Below are 19,542 nucleotides of genomic sequence, written 5' to 3'. Positions count from 1 at the left end.
TAGAGCGGGGGGGGGGGGACTCTTCCCATTTCCCAGCTTCCTCTAGGGTTTGCTTTCAGAACAGGAAGCCTTTTCCCACCACTAATAGTGTTATTTTCAGCTTTATCAGTACTTTGTCAGAGACTTTCCTCCAGGTTCAGTAGAGGAAAATCAGTACTTTCAATTTTACCCCTCCCCTCCCCCACCTTATTCACGAATATAATTTGTAGCAATTATATATTCAGATCTTTACATCCATTCACATCCAAATCATTTTTATATTCAATATAATAAGTCTGTACTATTAAATTTTGATAGCTCAATATTAATAATAAATCTTCTAGTCCTCCTCTTGATTTTAGCTCCGTTTGTGAGCTGCAGGACCCCAAGACACCCCAGTGCTCTTCTTGGGGGTTTTGGGGGGAGGTGTGTCACCCTAGCGTCAACAAACCGAGAAACAGAACTCAAATTACTGAGGTTTGCAACCTGAAGGGACAGTATAGAATGACTCAGCAAGGGATTCAGAGGATAGATGCACTCATCTGACAACCTGCCTCAAAAATTAATACACAATTATTTTTCAGAGGTAGGTTTTCAGCCAGTGCCAGATGAGCACAGGCAGTACCTAAACCAATCCATCTCTCAGGAAGAAGTCCTTGAGGCAATGGAGATCTTCACAGACTTGGCAAAGGGTCAGGGCAGCTCATGTCCTGGAGTTGCATAAGTCCGTTCCTCTCCAGGGTTTTTCCCAAGCAAGCAGAGACTGCGCTTGTGTGACGTTCTTCTCTTCTCCACCCTTTTCCTCCCTCTCCTGGTTCTGAGAGACCAGGAAGGAGGGTAGTTTGTGGCTGCAGGAGGGGGAGCCTGATTCGCCTCTGCCTCTTGGCCTCCCCCTTCCCTCCCTCCTGCTTCAGCTTCGGCCTCTGATTCTGGACTGCCCCCTCCACAGACTCTCCCCGCTCACTAAGCCCTGTTACCTTCTCAGCTTCTGACCCACCCCTCTTTTCCTCAGTCTTCTCGCTCTGACCTCCCATCGTTGTCCCACCGCCTCTCCCCAGGCTCTCAGCCTTCTGCCCATGATGGTTCCCCAGCTGGTTCCTCCCATCATTTCAGACAGAAGATGAAAATGAGTCAGGCTTTGGGGGATCAGATTCATTGGCAGCAAAGAAGCAGCTAAAAAAAGGAGAGTTCTTACCCATTAGTTTATTCAATAATCACAACGAGAGACAAAGGAATGTGGTCTCTCTCTAGAAATGGCCTTGCTCAAAGTAAAGTCCCCCCAACTTTGCCTCCCCTATTCTGTGTTGGCCAATCTGAGCCTTCTGCAGCTGAGCTCTCTGTTCTACTATCCTCAATGCCTGTCTTGTCTTGTGAGAAGGGTGTGTGTGTCAGGAATGCTTTCCAAAGACACTGAGTCTGTCAGCTGTCTCTCGCTGGTGCTTCTTCTTCTTCCTCTTCCAATCTTCCCCAGCTTTTCCCTCCGCAGCCTCTGAACTATGCCCTTCTGCAAACAACTGATCCAAATCCATACTGTCCTCCAGAACCAGCCAGGATGACCCAGATGAGGATCAGGAGCAGAAACAACAACATGACGTTTAAGGTATCTTGTTGGAATCAGCCTGTGAAAAAGATCTTCAGTCCAAGAGCTTGTAGTCATGGCAGTTATTATAGGTTCATTTTCATCATTCATGACTTATGCAAAATGAAGAGAGATTTTATTGATGGAGCATTAATCTAAAAACAACTATGTGTGTTTCCTTTCTGCAGTGTTGGGTAGAATCATCATGGAATACTATACAAATCCGATGCCATCTTAAGTCCTTGTTCCCAGGTGCTCCTTTGTATTCAGATCAGGCCTCAGCAGAATAATGTAGCACTTGGGGAGGAAGAGGCAGCCCAGGAGCCCAGCACTGGAGGCCAACATGGAGAAGATCTGCACGGCCACCATGTACTTGCCCTTGGTGCTCAGGTAGGTGGGCACAAAAGACACCCAAACACTGCAGAAGACCAGCATGCTGAAGGTGATCAGCTTGGCTTCGTTGAAGGAGCCAGGCAGCTTCCTGGCTAGGAAAGCCACCGTGAAGCAGATGGCAGCCAGGAAGCCCAGGTAGCCGAGGGCAACATAAAACATGGCCACAGAGCCTTCGTTGCATTGCAAGATGATCTCTTCCGCCTGGGAGTGCATGTCGGGCTCTGGGAATGGGGGAGAAGAGCCCAGCCAGATGGTGCAGATGAGAACTTGCACCCCAGAACAGGAGATGACAATGGAGTTGGCCAGACTCTTGCCCAGCCATCTCCTCACCCTGTTCCCTGGCCTTGTGGCCAGGAAGGCCAGCACCACCGTGATGGTCTTGGCCAAGAGAGAAGAAACAGCAACGGAGAAGATGATGCTGAAGGCCGTTTGTCGGAGGAGGCAGGTCGCTATTCTTGGTTGCCCAATGAAGAGGAAGGAGGACAAAGAGGAAAGCAGAAGGGAGGCGAGCAGGATGTAGGAGAGGTCCCGGTTGTTGGCTTTGACTATTGGGGTTTCTTTGTATTTAATGAAGATTCCTAACACAATGCCTGCTGTAGAAGATAAGAAGAGGACAGTGGAAGCTAAGGTGATCCCCAGATGTTCTTCATAAGCCAGGAAGGTGATAATCTTGGGGACACATTGATCTCTGTCCTTGTTTGGATGCTGATCTTCTGGGCATTTGGTGCAACGTTCTGCATCTGAGGAAGAGGAAAAGAGTGGCTTCAGCATCCCTTACATCCATCACCACCTGTGCTCCGGAAATAAGAATGTGTAAAGAGGTAAAGAGTGGCAAGAAATTCTTTGTTCCTTTTTTGCAAAGGGCAAGAATGCTTCCTCTCTTGTAATCCTTCTCACCCACCCTCTTGGTTGGACATGGTTCCTTCCGCACATGGATCACAAGCATAGCAGCAGACAGGCTTTCCTTCTGGAACCACCTTTGCAAATCCAGGTTGACATATTTTGCTGCACCTGGAACGAGGCACGGCCTAACCATGAAGATAAGAAGGTGCATGGAGAATCAATAAACATGATAGGGCGGGGGGAGAAGGTGAATTTTGACACTTTGGAAATTACCTAAGAGGATCTCTTGTCCCCTGAGCCTGTCCACTTTTTGCATAGAAGCATCTCTTTGTTCGTTTGTTTGCTTGTTCATGCAAGTTTTATATCACACGTTTATATACAATTCAAAATGTTGGTGCTGATCTTTAAAGCCCTAAATGAACTTGGCCCCGGACACTTGAAGGTGTGTCTCCTTCCCCTTTATCCAGCCCTGACCCTGAGGTCCAGCTCCAAGGGCCTTCTGGTGGTTCCCTCCCTGTGAGAAGTCAGGTTACAGGGAACCAGGCAGAGGGCCTTCTCAGTGGTGGCGACTTCCATGTGGAACAACCTCCCATGGGATGTCAAGGAAATAAGTAACTAGCTGACTTTTAGAAGGCAGTCCTATACAGAGAAGTATTAAATATTTGAGGTGTTATTGTACCAATTGGCTGTTCAGGGCTTTAATGTGGTTTTGCCAAACTTTAGGATTCGGATAATGTCCCACATACCAAACCACAAGGTGCACACGCCTGGGTGTAAGACTTAGAGAAAGAGTTAGAGAAAGCCAGCCTCCTTTGATGCTGGGGTGTGTGGAAGGTGTGGGAAGGAGAGAGAGAGAGGAAGGGAGAAGAGAAGAGAGCTGGGTGCTGCTGGCTTTCCTCCCCAGGTGGACTGAGAGGGACCTGGCTGGGAAACATAGTCTGCCTTTTCTCAGGATGCCTGGGTGGAAAGGACACCACTGGTCCACCTTCTAAGGCCATTTGGCAAAAGAGGCTCCAGGAAGAGGATGAGCAGGATCTCCTAGCCTTCTTCCTCGCTAACATCCCCTACCTTGTGGAACTTCTCAGGCCACTCAATGGCTTCTGGGTTGATGGTGAACTTGATGCCAGTAGAGGCCTCTCTCCTTGTACTGCCAATCCTCACCAGAGCACGAGACTCATTGGGAAACATCACCCAATTCATGATATCAAAGTCTGGAGGCAGCTCCCAATTCTCATCCAAACACATTGTGCCCCTGGAAGTATTCAAACACTGGATTCCTTTTAAGAAAGGGTGGAGCTGGAATGACAGGGAAAACAGCAGCATTTCATTGTTCCTCACTTGGAGCAAGGGGCTCTCCAAAATAAGATTAATACTAATAATAAATAAGATCAATACGAAACACAATAAAATCATTTTTTCCCTATTTTTTTATTAGAATTTTTATTGCAAAGTAAATACATCAATACCAAACTATACATAAAGAATAATATAAATAAAAGGAAAAAAGAAAAAAGAAAGAAAAGAAAAAAGAAAAGTAGACAGTAAAAGAATAAAGAAAAGTATATTTCAATACAATAAACACTATTTTACAAAATAATAATAGTAATAGACTTCCATCACTCTTACAACACTTCCTTTCACATTTCATATTTTATTTCATGTTTTATCTGTATTTCAGTATTATTTGCATCTTAATATATAGATATGCATATATATATGTTTCCCCTTTTCCATTCACGAGGTCATTCTAGACACAGCCAAATTTTTACGTTAGAACCTTGTCTTTCTAAATAATCATTCAAGCACTTCCATTCCTTCTTTTCTGGATTCATTGGCTTTAATCTTATTATATCCATCAATTTGGCCAGTTCCAAATATTCACATAATTTACATAACCATTCTAAATGCCGAAGGAAATACCTGCCATGGCTCAAGCCTTCCCTGTTCCCGTTGGGCTCCTTCTCCCACCATCAGCATCCGCCATGGTCTAGATGAAAACGCAGCATTCAAGGCCTGGGCTGCAGCTTGGACATTGATGTAAGTGGCATAGCTGTCTCCAGACAGAGCGCTCTCAATCTCCTCTTGGGGCAAAGACCACCGTTCCACCTTATCTCTGCATCTTATCCGGCCTTTCGGGGATAAAACATGCTTGGAATATGAACAGTGAAATGCTACACTCCAAAAAAGGAAAAAATTATGGAACACTGATTCATCATAACCATGTTTGGTGCTCCTTATCCTGGTCTTAACTGCAAAAGAGAGAGAACCTTGAATGTACTGGATGTACCTAGGAGATAAAGTCAAGCTAATGTTGATGTCCTGGAAAGCAGTTGTGATCCAGACTGTTCCCGGTATTTCCTTCTTCCAATATTCCTCAATACTCATACATATTTCCATTATTAAGAAAATTTCCTTTGTATCAGTTACATAGCAAACAAATACCCCAACTTGTCTCCTGTTGATAACAGCTTCACTTGGGTCCATTAGTTGAAATAAATCCTCTTCTGCCAATATTTTTGACAAGGCAACGCAGATCCCTCTTCTGATCATCAGAGGTGTCATAATGCTCACAAACCTTTCTCCACTGTCATTGTCTGGAGCCAAGAGGCCAACCCACGTCCACCCGAAATGGAGGAGCAACTCCACGATCCCTTGGTACTGACTTTCCTCTTTGGGGAGCATCTGGTAGACGAAAGGGAACTGTGTTTTCTCTTCAAGAACCTGGGCTGTGAAGCCATAACTGAGCTGGTGAGGAAAGGAAAGAGTAATTGTTTTGCTTTCAGGAAGGGAGTAGATATTTAGTAATCTGAAATGATTGATATCTAACCACAGTTGTGCTGGTGGGGCCAATGGGAGCTTTATTCCGAAACAGCTGGTGGTGTCAGGAACTGTTCAGATGAGAAGAAGAGGTGGAGACCCTCAAGAGTCTTCCAGGGAGGGGGCAGAGGAAGACAGCATGGAGCCAGGTTTGTGGTGGTGGGGAAAGGACACAGCCCAGAAGAAGAAAAGAGCTGGGGAATGTTGGAAGGTGAGGAACAAGGGCAAGGTAGCAGATCCACCAGCCCTGAAGAGAGACAGGAGTCAGATGCAGTGGAGACAAGATCGGAGGCAGTTGAGACTAGGTCCCTTGGGAGCCTGCTAGATCTTCCTCCTTCCTCTAAAACCAGGCGTTTCACCCACATCACAGAGCAGAAAACGACCCAGAGGCAGAAGGGGTCCCTTGGCCGCCACCGTAGGCAGCAGGAGGGGTCTGATATGCAGAAAGCAAACTGGGGCAAGGAGGAGTGGGCACAATGGGCAACAGCTCCAGCCTGGAGGGAACATACTTTGTGGTTCTCTGTCTCTTTCGTTTGATACTAAGAAATGAAGGGATAAAGACACTCCCTGCCTGCCTGGTTCCCCTTGCCGGTATTTTGCCTGTCAGCTCCCTCCCTGTCAGGTGGAGGCCAAGTAGGAAAAGGCTCAGTACCTTCAAAAAAGAGTATGGATTCCATTCCATTTATTTCATTTCTGTGCTGCTTTTCATTCACAAAAACCACAAAGCGGCTCATGAACAGCAAAAACGTAATAGAACATCACAAATGCAACATAATTCATATAGAATAATTTACAAATCCTCAGTAAAACAATTACTTTTTATAAGACACTCTTAACAAAACAACAGTACAATTTCAACAAAAGTAACTGAACTAAGTGATTTCAGTCACAAAGTGATTTCATTCTCTTTATTCAGCTCATAGTGGTGAGGAGGAATGAATGAAAGTCCCCTCAAAGTATCTGCTTTATATACATTATTTACACAATGGGCTGCACATGATTGGCTAATTCCGGAATTCTACTGTAAGCCAATCAGGTTGTGGATTCACTTCAATCTGGAGCATGATTGGGTGGTTCCTGCCAACCAATCACACTGCTGCATTGTTCTAGGACCAATCAGACTGCTGCATTCTGATCCTATTGTTCTAGGACCAATCAGACTGCTGCCTTTTGGATCCTATTGTTCTAGGACCAATCAGACTGCTGCAGTTTGGATCCTATTCGACACAGTACATAACAGTAACATTATAAGATCAACAAAATACCACAGTATGTATAATCTATGGAACAATATTAACACCCTCAACAAACCAGCAACCAGAAATGAACTGAGCACTCTTGAATTCATGCACCCAGTCTCCCCACTGCATGACTCATGATCTTTATCTCGATTCAGTTTACTAAAAGACACATGCAGATCATGTCCATGGCAGCAGCTCAGGGCTGGAAGGTGGGGCAAGGCAGGTGGGAGAAGCCTTGGCCTGATGGCCAGCACATAGCTCAGGGTTTTCCCCCTTAACTCCCCCCAGGAGAAAGTAGAGTTTCCTTCTGTGTCCCTCCATGCCCTCTGTCCCATTCATACATGTGGGATTTTGTAGATGCCTGACATGGTGGAAATCTCCTTTGAGATGTCAGAATCACTCCTTCCAAGAACAGCCAGAAGGGGATTCTCTTCTCCGCAGTGATAATTGGGAATGTTTCTTCCGCTGCCTGCAAGCAGCTCTAGCATGGCATCTGAAGTCATCCTGGCATCAAAATAGTTCTCATAGAGGTTGTAGCCAAGGGTGGTGTTGGGTAAGAGCCTGAGATCCTGGTTGATCTCCTGGATGGTGAACAGGAAGGAGAAGATGTGCCAGTAGAACACAAATGTGTCGCTGCAATGAATGGACCAATTTAAAAGACTCAAACCCTCTTCACAGGTGAATGATAACAAAATATTATCCACAAAGATTAGTCTCTATTAAATTATCTTATTGCATTTGTATCCAACCCTTTCCTGACTATTATACAATAAAGATTTGGAGATTTGTTCCCCAATCCAGGAGTGTAGAGGTACTCCAGAGAATAAAACAGAGTAAGAAAATGAATCTCCCTCCCCCCAAATTTCTGAAATACTGGGAAGTTGCTGCAAATGTTTTGCCTGTGCTTTTGCCTCAGGGGTTTGGCTCCTTCAAAGGGGGGCTGTACACATTCCCCAGCTCTTATTCAGAAGGAAAAATGGGGTTCAAGTAGGCGGGGTGTTTTGTCCAGGGTGACCAGTGACTTAGGCACAATATGAGTCCAGGATCTCAAAACTTCTTTACTTAGAAATGAGGATGAGAGAATGAGAGACAAGAAGAAGGAGAAGTAGGAGGAGAAGTAGGAGGAGAAGGAGGAGGAGGAGGAGGAGGAGGAGGAGGAGAAGAAGAAGAAGAAGAAGAAGAAGAAGAAGAAGAAGAAGAAGAAGAAGAAGAAGAAGAATTGCTCATGTTTAAGAGCTCTGACTCCATAGCATGGGAGTCTCCTGGCTTTTATTGTTTTATTTCTTCATTTTGTAGAAAGCATATCTTTCCCTCTCTTCAGCCAACAAACGTCACCCAGAGGATCTTAACATTTCATTCTCAAAACTGCTCTATTCCTTAAAAGCAATTCTGACTAGGCAGTTTATAAATTGTACAAATAGAATAGTGATTAATCAAAACTTGGCACCTTGGAAACTGCCTGAGTTTCATGCCAGCCTCACCTCCTTCCTGCAGGTGGGAAAATTCAGGGGATCCCTTTGATCCCTGACCAGATTCTCTTGCATTCTTGTGTCACCAACCTGCAAGATGCAAGGCAATAGGAGAGGCTTTGGGGGGAATCTTTTACTGGACCCCATCTCCCATCAGCCCCAGTGGGGCGGCAATTGGGTTGTTGTTTTTATTTTTCTCAGGTATTTTGTGGTTTTATATCTTGATTTTATTCTGTGAACTGCCCTGAGACCCCCGGGTATAGGGATATCTATAAATTCTAACAACAACTACTATCAAGGCCAAGGGTCGGTCAGGCAAGAGGGGGTTGTAATCCAGCGATCTCTGGAGGACCCCAGACTCCCCAGCCGTGAGATAGGGGCTCTCTCCTTCAGAGAGAGGGACCAGGGGCAGTTAAAGACTTTGACATTCCTATGTAAAGAATTACTTACATTAAATGGTTGGTGAAGGGTGTCTGGGAGAAGACATAGGGATCATATTCTAAAAAATCTTTTGGAGATACGATTCCACCAATGAGAAAGTCTCCAGGCCGGAAGTAATTGCGTGCATCAGTTTGATCTCTGATCAGATTCAAGGGGCATTTTGCCTTCTGCTTCACACAAACTCCTTGGGAGCAAATTAGCAGCAGGAGCAGCAGGGATCTCATCCTGGCTCTGCCTCCTTCAGGTCTGCTACGTGTGGCTCCTCTTCCTTCCTGACCCAGCCAAGCAGGAGAATCACAAGACTCTTGCAAGACCAAAGCTGCAGTGACTTTCCTGGGGTGGGGGCTCAGCTCTGGCTTCCCTCTCCCACCCAGCCCTTCACCTGCTCCAAAACTTGACTCACTCTGTCTCCAACACTTTTTCTTTTCCAGTCCAGGTACAATTAATAATGTCATGCTGTTGGTGCTTCAGATGCAATCTCTGGAAATATCTCTTGAGCTTTGAGGAGAAGAAATCACTATGATTTTGATAATTATAAGTGGAAGAAATCTCACCTAGATAACTTTCTGGCATCTTGAATGCCTCAAGCAGCAGCTGCAGAGTTGGAGGAAAACATGTTTGCAATTCTGCTCTAACATTTGGCACTAATCAATGGGGGGGCAGAGTTTGGCCTGTTGCAGGAACCCCCCCAACCATTCAGTTGCACAAGCACGACACACACACACACACACACACACACACACACACACACACACCACACACGCACACCACTTCCTTTAATAAACTTTATTTGGAAAGCCTTCCATAAATAAGGAAGCACTTGAATCGTAAGTCTATCCCCACGGAAGCCCGTTTGCTATTTTCAATACAGGTAGACCAGTTCCCTATGCAAATAAACTGCTGCGCTCCAGCCAATGAATGTAACTGAATAGCGCCCCTTCTGGCGACCAAGCAGGTACTGCAGGGCCGACATCTACCTCTCAGTAACTATTGACAGCTGCCAATACAATGTATCTGGGTTTAACTGATCATGACTTGTCCTATCCGAATGTATCCAAGTGTTTCCTCTTGGAGTGAAAGTGTTTTTACCTCTGTAGTGTTTCTGTTATAAATTCAAAGAAATTCAGCTGTACATCGGATCTGCACCGTTCCACTTTTGTTCTGCACCTTGGAAGAAGGACTATCAAAGGGGGAGGCTTGACATAGGGCAGCCATAAGCCCCCAAGCGTACCAACGCGTCCGCAGCGAGCCCACCCCAGCGGGCGTGCCCACACTGATGGTGCCAGAAAGTGGACCATTTCAATTACAAAGAACTTGCATTGGAAGTGGGTTCAGTACGGACCAAAACAAAGGACAGTGACCAACCCTTCCCTCTGGGAGCAGGAAACTGTGAACTCCTCTTTGTCCTCTGGAATGTGCTCATGGGGACGGGGAAAGAAGGAACCGGACAGGTGACAGGACACTCAGGTTACCACATCAACCCCTCCTCTTTGTGATGTATCAATGATGTAGTCATGATGTAGTTATGATGTAGTGTTAGGGGTGTAGCATGGAGGATTAGTAACTAATAAAAGTTGGGGTCTTCTTTTGTTTGGCGCTTCCATCTTGCTTTGTCTTGCAGTGAGTTGGAGTCCTGTCACGACAGTCTTAATAAAGACGAAGCCTATTGGCTGCTGTTTTGCTCCAATTTTCCTGGTTGGTGTCCTTGCTTTTTGTCCAAGGGAGCCCTTGGATTCCTCCCTTAACAGTTTGGTGACTGTGCTCAGGGACTCTTGGTTCTCCTATGAAGACGAGGGGGGAGATAGAGGGGATCGGGCGCCACTGGGCAACCTTAGCCCAGAGATCCTTTTTCTCTCCCTGCCTTCCTTTTGTGGGAGGTAATCAACTGTCACCAAAGGCTCAGCCAGGAGGAGCAAAGGCAAGGTCAAGCCGGCCAACTAAGGATCCCGGGATCCACGAGGGGTGTTCCTAGGACGTGAGTATGGTTTGAAATTAGTGCACTGGGAGGGGGGTGGAAGGATAACATCTCCACGACAACCAAAGCTTTCCTTTTCCCCCCACTCCCCAACCTGATCCCTTGGAGTACGGCCAGAGAAGGTCATGGGAAACCTTTTTCTCTGTCTCCTTGACCCGATCCATCAGAGTTTGCCCAGAAAGGGTCGCAGAAAACTCACCACTTTCCTTAATGATACCCTTCAACCCGATCCTTCGGAGTACGGCCAGAGAAGGTCAAAGGGACTTTACCTATGCCTATACTCTTCTTTTCTCCTTAAATCAAATTAAGCCGCACCTCTGCCACGCCGACCCTTGTTGGGATGACTCGTGTACGTAAGAACGCAAGGTTGTTTGTTCCTTTCCAAACTTTTTTTCTCTGGTCCCAATCTGGCACTGTGATGTGCAAGTGTCCAGTCGGGAATCCCGAACCTAGCATTTGAGTTCAGGAAGGAGGTTGTTGTGGACGGTAGAGCAGGAGGTTCAAGGAAGAAGACTGGGCCCCGCACTAGGATTAGTTTTATGAGCAGCTCTGAGTGAATTCTGGATCTGTGGTTTTTCCAGGTTAAGAGACCTGTGGTTTGCAGGCCAGTTGCCTGTGGTTTTAATTGTAGGCAGGGATTGCCTGGTTTTAGATTTCTGCTAGCCTTCTCTGGTTCAATCCATCGGAGTTTGCCCAGAAAGGGCCACGAGGGGCACCTGAGTGTTAGATTGAATACTGATAGGACATTCTTTTCTCTCCCCCCCCCCTCTTTGGCCCTCACTTGTATTTGTTTGTCTATCTCCTTGTATAGTTTGTTATTGAGCAACCCCACCTCGGTATAAAAGGAAAATTGGAGCTCAACCTTCCAAGCACCATAGCTGGACTCCTCCTGGCAACAAGGCTTCCATGAAGCCTTTTTGCCCCAGAGAGGATTCTGATACGGCTCTCCAGTTTGTTATCTCCAACTGGAAAAGTTTATAGGGGTGAAAGGGTCTTTCCAAGTCCAAATTGAGAGACCTTTGTGATCTTTTCATGGGTGGCTTTTATCCATCACCTAGAGGCAGGGTCTCAATGGCCACCTCAAGGCTCTTTTAACGTTACAAAGATGCAAGCACTTAGATCCTACTTAGCTGACGAAAAACCCCGACAGCTTTACTACCTAAATGCCTTCGTGGAAGCCCACGAACTCTTTAAATGTAAGCAAGCACAGATCGCTTTACAGATGGCTGTACTGGGGACCGCCAGACCCCCTCCTTATGATGAAATCAGGATGCAAGAGGAACAGTTAGATAGGTCCCTCATCCCCTTTTACTACCCTGAACCAATGGGACCCCTGCCATCTGGACCAGGAGCCAGAGCCGGGGCAGGAGCCATAGAAAGTCCGGGGAATCCTGCCCCCGAGCTCTTCCAAAACCTACAAATCCCAGCTCAAACAACCTTCTCCAGAATGCGCCAGGAGGGGGGCGGGCAAGCTAATCCTGACACGAATGCTCTGCCTGTGGGGACTTCTTCAGATGAGGAAGGTGAAGAACCACTCTCTAGGAGAACTTGCCACAGAAATAACTTAGTCAATGGAGAAGTAGAGGCCGTGCTCCCCCTCAGAGCACTACCCATCCCCCCGGCAAGAGCAGGAGACCCACCTCACATTGTTTTCACCCACCAGCCTTTCCTCACCTCCGATTTAATGAACTGGTCGGATAAAATGCCCTCCCTTTGAGATGACCCCGATAAATGCCACTGACAAGGAGCCACTATCTTTTCCACTCATAATCCGATGTGGGCTGACATGCACATGTTATTAGGAGCCCTTTTTAATGAAGCTGAGAAGAGGGAGATACTGGTAAAGGCAGGGGAAGCTTTGAGCAGACCTGACTATCAAGCAGACAGACCCACTGATATGCCCACTTTGACAGCCCAAAACCTCCTGAACAACCCTGCCTGGGATTATAACACAACTGGGGGTATATGGGGTTTGAAGATATTTAAGAAAGCTATCCTGGATGGCTTGCAAGCTGCAGGACAGTGAACAGTGAACTGGACTAAAGTCCAAGCCATCCTACAAGGACCCGATGAGCACCCTTCCGATTATTATACCTGATTGGTGTCCGCAATCAGAACCTGGGGTGGGATCGACCCTGAAAGTCCACAACATGAGGTTATTGTTAAGGGATTCTTTAAAGACCAAGCCACAGCCGACATACGGAAGGCATTAAACACACACCTCAGCTACAACGGGAAAACAATAAATGAGATCCTCACTATTGCCAAGTCAGTTTTTAATTCAAGAGATGAACAAAAAAGGAAGGACCAGAGGGGAGAATCCCCACAAGTACTAGCCTACGCAACAGGGGTTCCCCCTCCTAGGGAAAGGCAGAAGGGAAGAGGACATGAACAGCCAGCCAGACGTATCTGTTTCCATTGCAATGAGGAAGGACACATCAGAAGGAACGGCCCATTATTAACCGGACACCAAGAATCCAGGCCCAGGAGATCAGACTATAAGAGAGGCAAGGACACCGAGGCCGGAATACAGGGAACCGGCTAACCCCAGGCTCAGGGAACTCCCCCTGATTATGGGTCCTCCCAAAGGGTGCTTCCTCCTCCTTTACCGCAACCTAAGAATCTCCCCAATAACACCAATCCTTTCAACCATCCAAACTGCCCTGCCAACCCTTCCACGAAATGGTAATGGAGGAATACAATGACTATTGACAAGCAGAAGCAGATCCCGCCTCTTTTCCTTTCCTTTGTCCTATTCTACAACTATCACCCTCAGATCCTACAATCTTACGACTGTCTGCTAGACACGGGGGCCACCTGTTCTACTCTCACAAATAGTCACTTGACCCCAGGAGAAGAAACCAGGACTGTGATGGAACTGGACGGGATTCCTAGAGTTTGCCCCCTTTCTAAGGCTGCCAAAGTGTCAGTTGGACCTTTGTCCATTAAGCACACTTTTTTTTATTAACTTCTAGCCCCGCCAAACTAAATGCCACCATCCAATGTGGAGGAGGGGATTTACCTGTATATGCCCAATGAATCTATCTTCAACTTCCAGGGAATCTTACAAGAGACGAATAATAAAGATCTGGATCTTCCCCCTGAGCTCTTAAATGGGGTGTTCCCCTCGGCTATGGGGAACTGAATCCACATTGGTTGGACTCCTGAAGTCCGCCACCCCAGTAAAGGTGAACTACAGGAAAGACCTGCCTTTTCCCTGTACCAAACAATACCCATTACTAAAGGAGGCAATAGAAGGACATACTCCGATGATAGAGGAATTCTTAAAAATGGGAGTTCTAGTTCCCTGCGCTTCCCCTTGTAACACCCCCTTGCTCCCCGTCCACAAACCCCACACGAACCCTGTAAAATGGCGCTTGGTTCAGGACTTGAGACTTGTGAACTCCTTTGTCATTCCCCGCCACGCTGTGGTGGCATATCCTCATCACCTCCTGAGCTCAATTCCAGAGGGAACTGTAGTTTACTCCGTTATTGACTTGTGTTCCACTTTCTTCAACATCCCAGTGGATGTAGAAAGCCAATTCCTCTTTGCCTTCATCTGGCAAGCTGGACAATTAACATGGATGTGGCTGCCCCAGGGCAGGAATCTCCAGCAATCTTCTCCACTATACTATATCAGGATCTGCTAGACGTCACCCTCCCAAAAGGGTCCGCCCTCCTTTTGTACGTTGATGACATCTTACAATGTGGGCGGGACTTAGAATCTTGTAAACTGGACACCATAGCTCTTCTCACGGCATGAGCACATAAAGGACACACGGTATCCCCAAAGAAAAGGGAACTAAAATACCTTGGTCACATCCTAGGAAAAGAAACCCGTGCCTTAACAACAGACAGGATAGAGTCCATAACAAAACTACCCCTCCCAAGACAAAAAGGCAACTTAGAGGCTTCATTGGAATGAGTGGCTTCTGCCGCGCCTGGACCCCCCGATATGGAGAATTCACCCATCCCCTCACTGCCATGACTCATGACGATGCCCCAGAACAACTTGAGAGGTCTGCAGAGGCACTTGAATCCTTTGAATCCATCAAACAGGAGTTAAGGTCCTCCCCTGCCCTCGGGCTCCCTGATTATCGGTTGCCCTTCTCCTTGTTCATACATGAAAATAAAGGAGTGGCCTCAGGTGTCCTCACACAGCCATTCCAAGGAAGGAACAGACCAGTTGCCTATTACAGCCTCCAGTTAGATACCACTGCAATGGGGAATGTGGGAATGTGCCTCAGAGCGGCAGCAGCAGCTGCACTACTTTTAGAGAAGGCACAAGAAACTGTATTAGGACACGACCTGACCATAAACGTTCCCCATGCTGTGGCCACCCTCCTTAACCTATGGGGTGCCAATGTTTCACCATACAGAGACTAAATAGGTATGAAGCCATCCTCCTGAGCCCCTCAGACGTAATGATCAAAAGGGTAAATTCCCTTTACCCAGCGACTCTCCCCCCTCTGCCTGCCGATGGGCCGCCACACCACAATTGCTCCCAAGTAGTTCACCATGCTGAAAAACCACGAGAGGATCTGGACTACCTTCCCTTGGAAGATCCGGACCTCATCATAGATACAGATGGGAGCTCCAAGGTAGTGGGAGAGGAGCGCAAAAGTGGTTATGCAGTAGTAACTGATACTGACATTCTTGAAGCACACCCCATCCATGCCAGATATAGTGCACAGGCAGCAGAACTAATTGCCCTTATCAGAGCCTGGGAAATGGGGGCGGGACAAAGAATTATGATCTACATGGACTCGAGATATTGTTTCGGACAGGTGCATGCCACAGGTCAAATTTGACTCCGGAAGGGTTTCTTAACAGCTGCAGGCACAAACATTGTCCATGCAACTTTAGTCAAGCGCCTGGTGAACTCCACACACCTTCCCAATGCCAAGGTGCTCGTGAACTGTAAAGCACACACAAAGGGAAAGGATCTGATCCCAGTCAGAAACCGATGCGCTGATCAGGCAGCACAGGAAGCGGCTTTATGGCCCCTACCACCGGACAATGGATTCCAGGGAGCACAATTACCTTCTGATGTTGATTTCGAACTAATGTATAAAACAGCGACTCCAGAAGAACTAGAGGGATGGAGGGAACAGGGGGCTGTTTTAAAAGGCGGCATTTGGTACCTCCCCGACAAAAGACTCTTGATGCCGAGACTCTGTGTGCCAAAGCATCTAAGAATATTACACCAATGTACTCGTTGGGGAAGGGACAAGCTTGTGGATAGTATGAAACGCTGCTGGTATGCGCCAGGAATAGCCCTTGCTGCAAAGTTTAAGATTGCCATACCTGTCATGCCTTCAACCCAAAGCACACTGCCAGAACCCCACCAGGAGCTAGACCATGGGCTTTTGTTCCATTTGAAAGTCTGCAAGTGGACTTCAGGTTGTGGCAAAAGCCTTGTTACATGAAATCATACCACCTTTCGGGGTCCCAAGGCACATAGACAGCGACAGAGGATCCCATTTTACATTGCATGTGGTCCAACAAATAGCCAAAGCATTGGGAATTTAATGGAAGTGCATACCCCGTACCACCCACCGTCCTCCAGCCAGGTTGAAAGAATGAACCAGCAGCTCAAGTCACAATTAGGGGAACTTTGTAAAACCGTCGGATTGAAGTGCGTCAATGCTCTCCCCTTGGTACTAAGAGGATGCCCCAGGGGAAACCTGAACCTTTCTCCGTATGAGCTACTCTTTGGGAGACCGTCCCCTGTGTACAACACCCAATTTCCCCCTTCTGAACTAGAGGTGGGAGAATCAGAACTAACTCAATTTGTAATCCAGCTCCAGAAGCAATTGATTACTCTCCACAGGTATGCAGCTGGGAGTCAAAATATACCCCTGGATGAGAGGCGACTGGATATTGACAAAGACCTACCACAAGGTGCCGTTGGAACCCACCTGGGAGGGACCCTATCAGGTATTACGGACTACCCCCACTTCTCTTAAGGTAGCGGAAAGGTTGGCTTGGTTTCACCGCACACGCTGCAAAGCTGCCCTTCCACCCACTGACGCCACAGACCAGGACGACATCCCTACGATCTACGCCACCCCACCCCAACCCAGGGACGACCTCCCACAGACCGGACCAGTTTGGGGCACAGATCGAGCCCAACAGACTGGACCAGTTCAGCAGACCGGACCAGCTCCACCTACAACAACGACCCACCGGACATCCGAAATACTTCCCATCGCAGACGATCAAGGGAGACCCCCAATTTGCTTCCTACTACGCAAAAACAACGCCGCTTTGACAGCTCCTGTTTGACAGCTTGTGTTTGACTCGCCGCTCTGACAACCTGCCACTTTTGACAGCTTACATTTCCCGCCTCATCCTACCGCCCCTACTATCCCCCATGATTTCCATCAGTACCAGTCCGCTTTTCCTCTTATCTTTTCTCCTCACACCCTGCATTTTCACTACCTTTCTTCCCTACTCCAAGACTGCCATACCCACAAACCCCCCAACACCACTGGTGTCCGGGACTACAAGTTGAACAACAACACCTGGAAGAAGAAGTATCTGAAGAAGTGTGCATGCACACGAAAGCTCACACCTAGAACTAACTTAGTTGGTCTTTAAGGTGCTACTGGAGGGAATTTTTTTATTTTGTTTTGACTATGGCAGACCAACACGGCTACCTATCTGTAACTGGAACAACACCTGGATTTTGGAATTGTGGACATGGTGAAGAAGGGGTCATTAGACCGCTTGGGTGACTTTGACTCTTGCTCGCCAGAAACCCATGTTCTCCTCTGCTACTTGGTCTTACCAACCTTGACAACCCACCAGACCCGGGAACTATTCATCTGCTCACCAATTTATACCCTCCTAGAGAAATTCATCCTAACCCACAATAACGCTTGGAATTGAGCTCGATGCTTGAATGGCTCCTATACACTTTTTTCTGACGGTGAAGTCTTCCAACCAATTAACTGGACATTACTGGACAATGGGGGAGGAGAGTCTGTTTATACAGACCGGAATCACCCAACCGACCGCCTGATCCATGGATTTTATTGCCAGTGTGTCGACTCCACACCCCGACCCACTACCCACCTAGGGGTCTGTCTACAGAGATTCTGCTGTGCATGGGACATTGGTCTGGCCTCTACATGGGAGGGCAAGGCCTACCTGGAAGGCTGGTACCACTCCACTACTGGCCCCGCACCCACAGAGTGGGACACTACTGGCCCACAAAGGTGTGGGGGACTGGCTGCAAACCTCACCTATCTATACCGCCAAGACCCCTTGCATTCCGTAGGCACGGCACCCCGACAAAGGGGGGCACTGTTGGTGTCAAATATACCTACCAATGAAGACCTCCTCTCCACTTGGCACTCCAATTCCTACGTAAAACTCGTCTCAAAAATTGCCAAGCAAGTGACCTTGGACAACTGCTGGATCTGTGCAAATGCCACAGCTCATGTCCAAAGTGGCATTCCCTTCCTTGGAGTGCCCCTCACTTTACAACAACACCTTTTCGCCAACGTGGATTTTTGGAATTTAACTGCAGTGAACTTGACCCATCAATACATCTACTTGACTGGACCTACCAATGGGGACCTGTGCCGGAAATTCAGTGGCGAGGACAGGATGATCGGAGATAGTACCTGGAAGTACACCGTTGACATTACTTTGTCCAGTATAATAACTCCCTTCCCTGTCAACGTGTTTTGGGGAAGGTGAGTCTCTGTTGCACATGCAGCCAACATGCTCCTCTTGCCAGGAACAACAAGCCTGTGAGCAGCCAGCCTGGGAGGGGCTCTGGGAAGCAGGGATGGAGAGGGGAGGGGGGGGGAGAAGAAGATCTTGCTGCAGGTTGATGACAGTGAAGACCTTTAGCGTTGTATTTTTAAATGATGTGTAACTGGGTGTTTATACTTAGTGAACCTCTTGGAACCTCTCATTTTGTCATTCAATGGTGTATAAATTTTAAAATAATTCAAAATGATATCTGGTTATTTTCACCACAGGAAGTGTACGTTTAGGTGGTTAGAGCTTATCTGCTATCAGGATTTGGGGAATCGTATCCCTCCTCCAGTGGCAGTAAATCGTCAGATCAAATGAAAGCAGCGTTCTTACCAGTTGGTTCCTTTAATAATCACAGCCAGAGATAAAGGAATGCCCATCTCTCTGGAAATGGTGCTGCCCCCAGTCCAGGCTCACCCCCTCCGTCCCCATTGATATACGTCACTCCTCCGTCCCGTAATCTGAGCTTGCTGCCTCTGAGCTCTCTGTTCTATCACTCTCAAACCCTTCTAGTCTTAGGCGGGGGGGGGGGGGTGTGTGTCAAGCATGCTGTCCAAGGGCACTGAATCTGCCAGCTCTATCTCTCCTGGTGTTTCCTCTTCTAGCTGTTCCTCACCCAGCTTCTCCCAGCCTTTCCCCTCTGGACTATGCCCCTCTGCAAACCACTCTTCTAATTCAGTACTGTCCTCCTGCCCTTGAGAAGGTTCAGGAAAAGTGGGGGCTCCCCCCAGTCCTCCTCAGTCCAGCCCCTGACATCTGCCTTCCAGTGTGTTTCCTTGGGCTGCCACATAAACTTCTGCAGTTGGCCTCTCCTTGTCCACTGCTCATTAATGGTTCCTTGTCATCCTGGAAAGAGGGACAAGTGGTGTCAGGGTGCAGGGAATCCGATCCCTCCCACAAAGGCAGCCAAGAAGCAGGTAAACAAGAGGAGTAATTTATTCCATAGTTCACAGAGAGACACGGAAGAATGCAGTCTCCCTAAGATAGTGGCGTTGTGTGCAATTAGCGTAGCTTTTGGATTGGAGCCTGGCA

The 19,542-nt window shown here is 47.5% G+C and overlaps 2 protein-coding genes across 3 annotated transcripts in view; both read right to left on the bottom strand.

The window, feature by feature from the left end:
• The window catches only part of LOC310827696 (uncharacterized protein), a 751,453-nt gene that overhangs the window by 620,527 nt on the left and 111,384 nt on the right, over positions 1-19,542 (bottom strand). The gene's annotated exons all lie outside the window — the stretch shown is intronic.
• LOC310827879 (vomeronasal type-2 receptor 26-like) lies at positions 553-19,034 on the bottom strand. The gene is made up of 6 exons (XM_083704409.1): positions 18,844-19,034; positions 7,194-7,485; positions 4,715-5,539; positions 3,863-4,090; positions 2,853-2,979; positions 553-2,691 (listed from the first exon to the last, which is right to left on the bottom strand). The coding sequence occupies exons 1-6, from the start codon at positions 18,888-18,890 to the stop codon at positions 1,793-1,795; spliced, it is 2,418 nt and encodes an 805-aa protein (XP_083560535.1). The 5' UTR covers positions 18,891-19,034; the 3' UTR covers positions 553-1,792.

The sequence above is a fragment of the Podarcis gaigeae genome (assembly GCF_964106915.1).
Source record: "Podarcis gaigeae genome assembly, chromosome: 12".
NCBI classification, from domain to species: Eukaryota; Metazoa; Chordata; class Lepidosauria; order Squamata; family Lacertidae; genus Podarcis; species Podarcis gaigeae.
The sequence above is the reverse complement of the archived record's forward strand: the minus strand, read 5'-3'. Positions and strand labels throughout refer to the sequence as shown.

Bases quoted from the DNA above. Each gene is read 5' to 3' on its own strand.
- LOC310827879 (XM_083704409.1), bottom strand. From the start codon at position 18,890: ATGGGCATTCCTTTATCTCTGGCTGTGATTATTAAAGGAACCAACTG. The intron at 7,486-18,843 runs GTAAGAACGCTG...CATTCATTGCAG, and splicing joins ATTATTAAAGGAACCAACTG to CGACACATTTGTGTTCTACT. The intron at 4,091-4,714 runs GTATTTCCTTCG...CTGTCATTCCAG, and splicing joins GAAGGCTTGAGCCATGGCAG to CTCCACCCTTTCTTAAAAGG.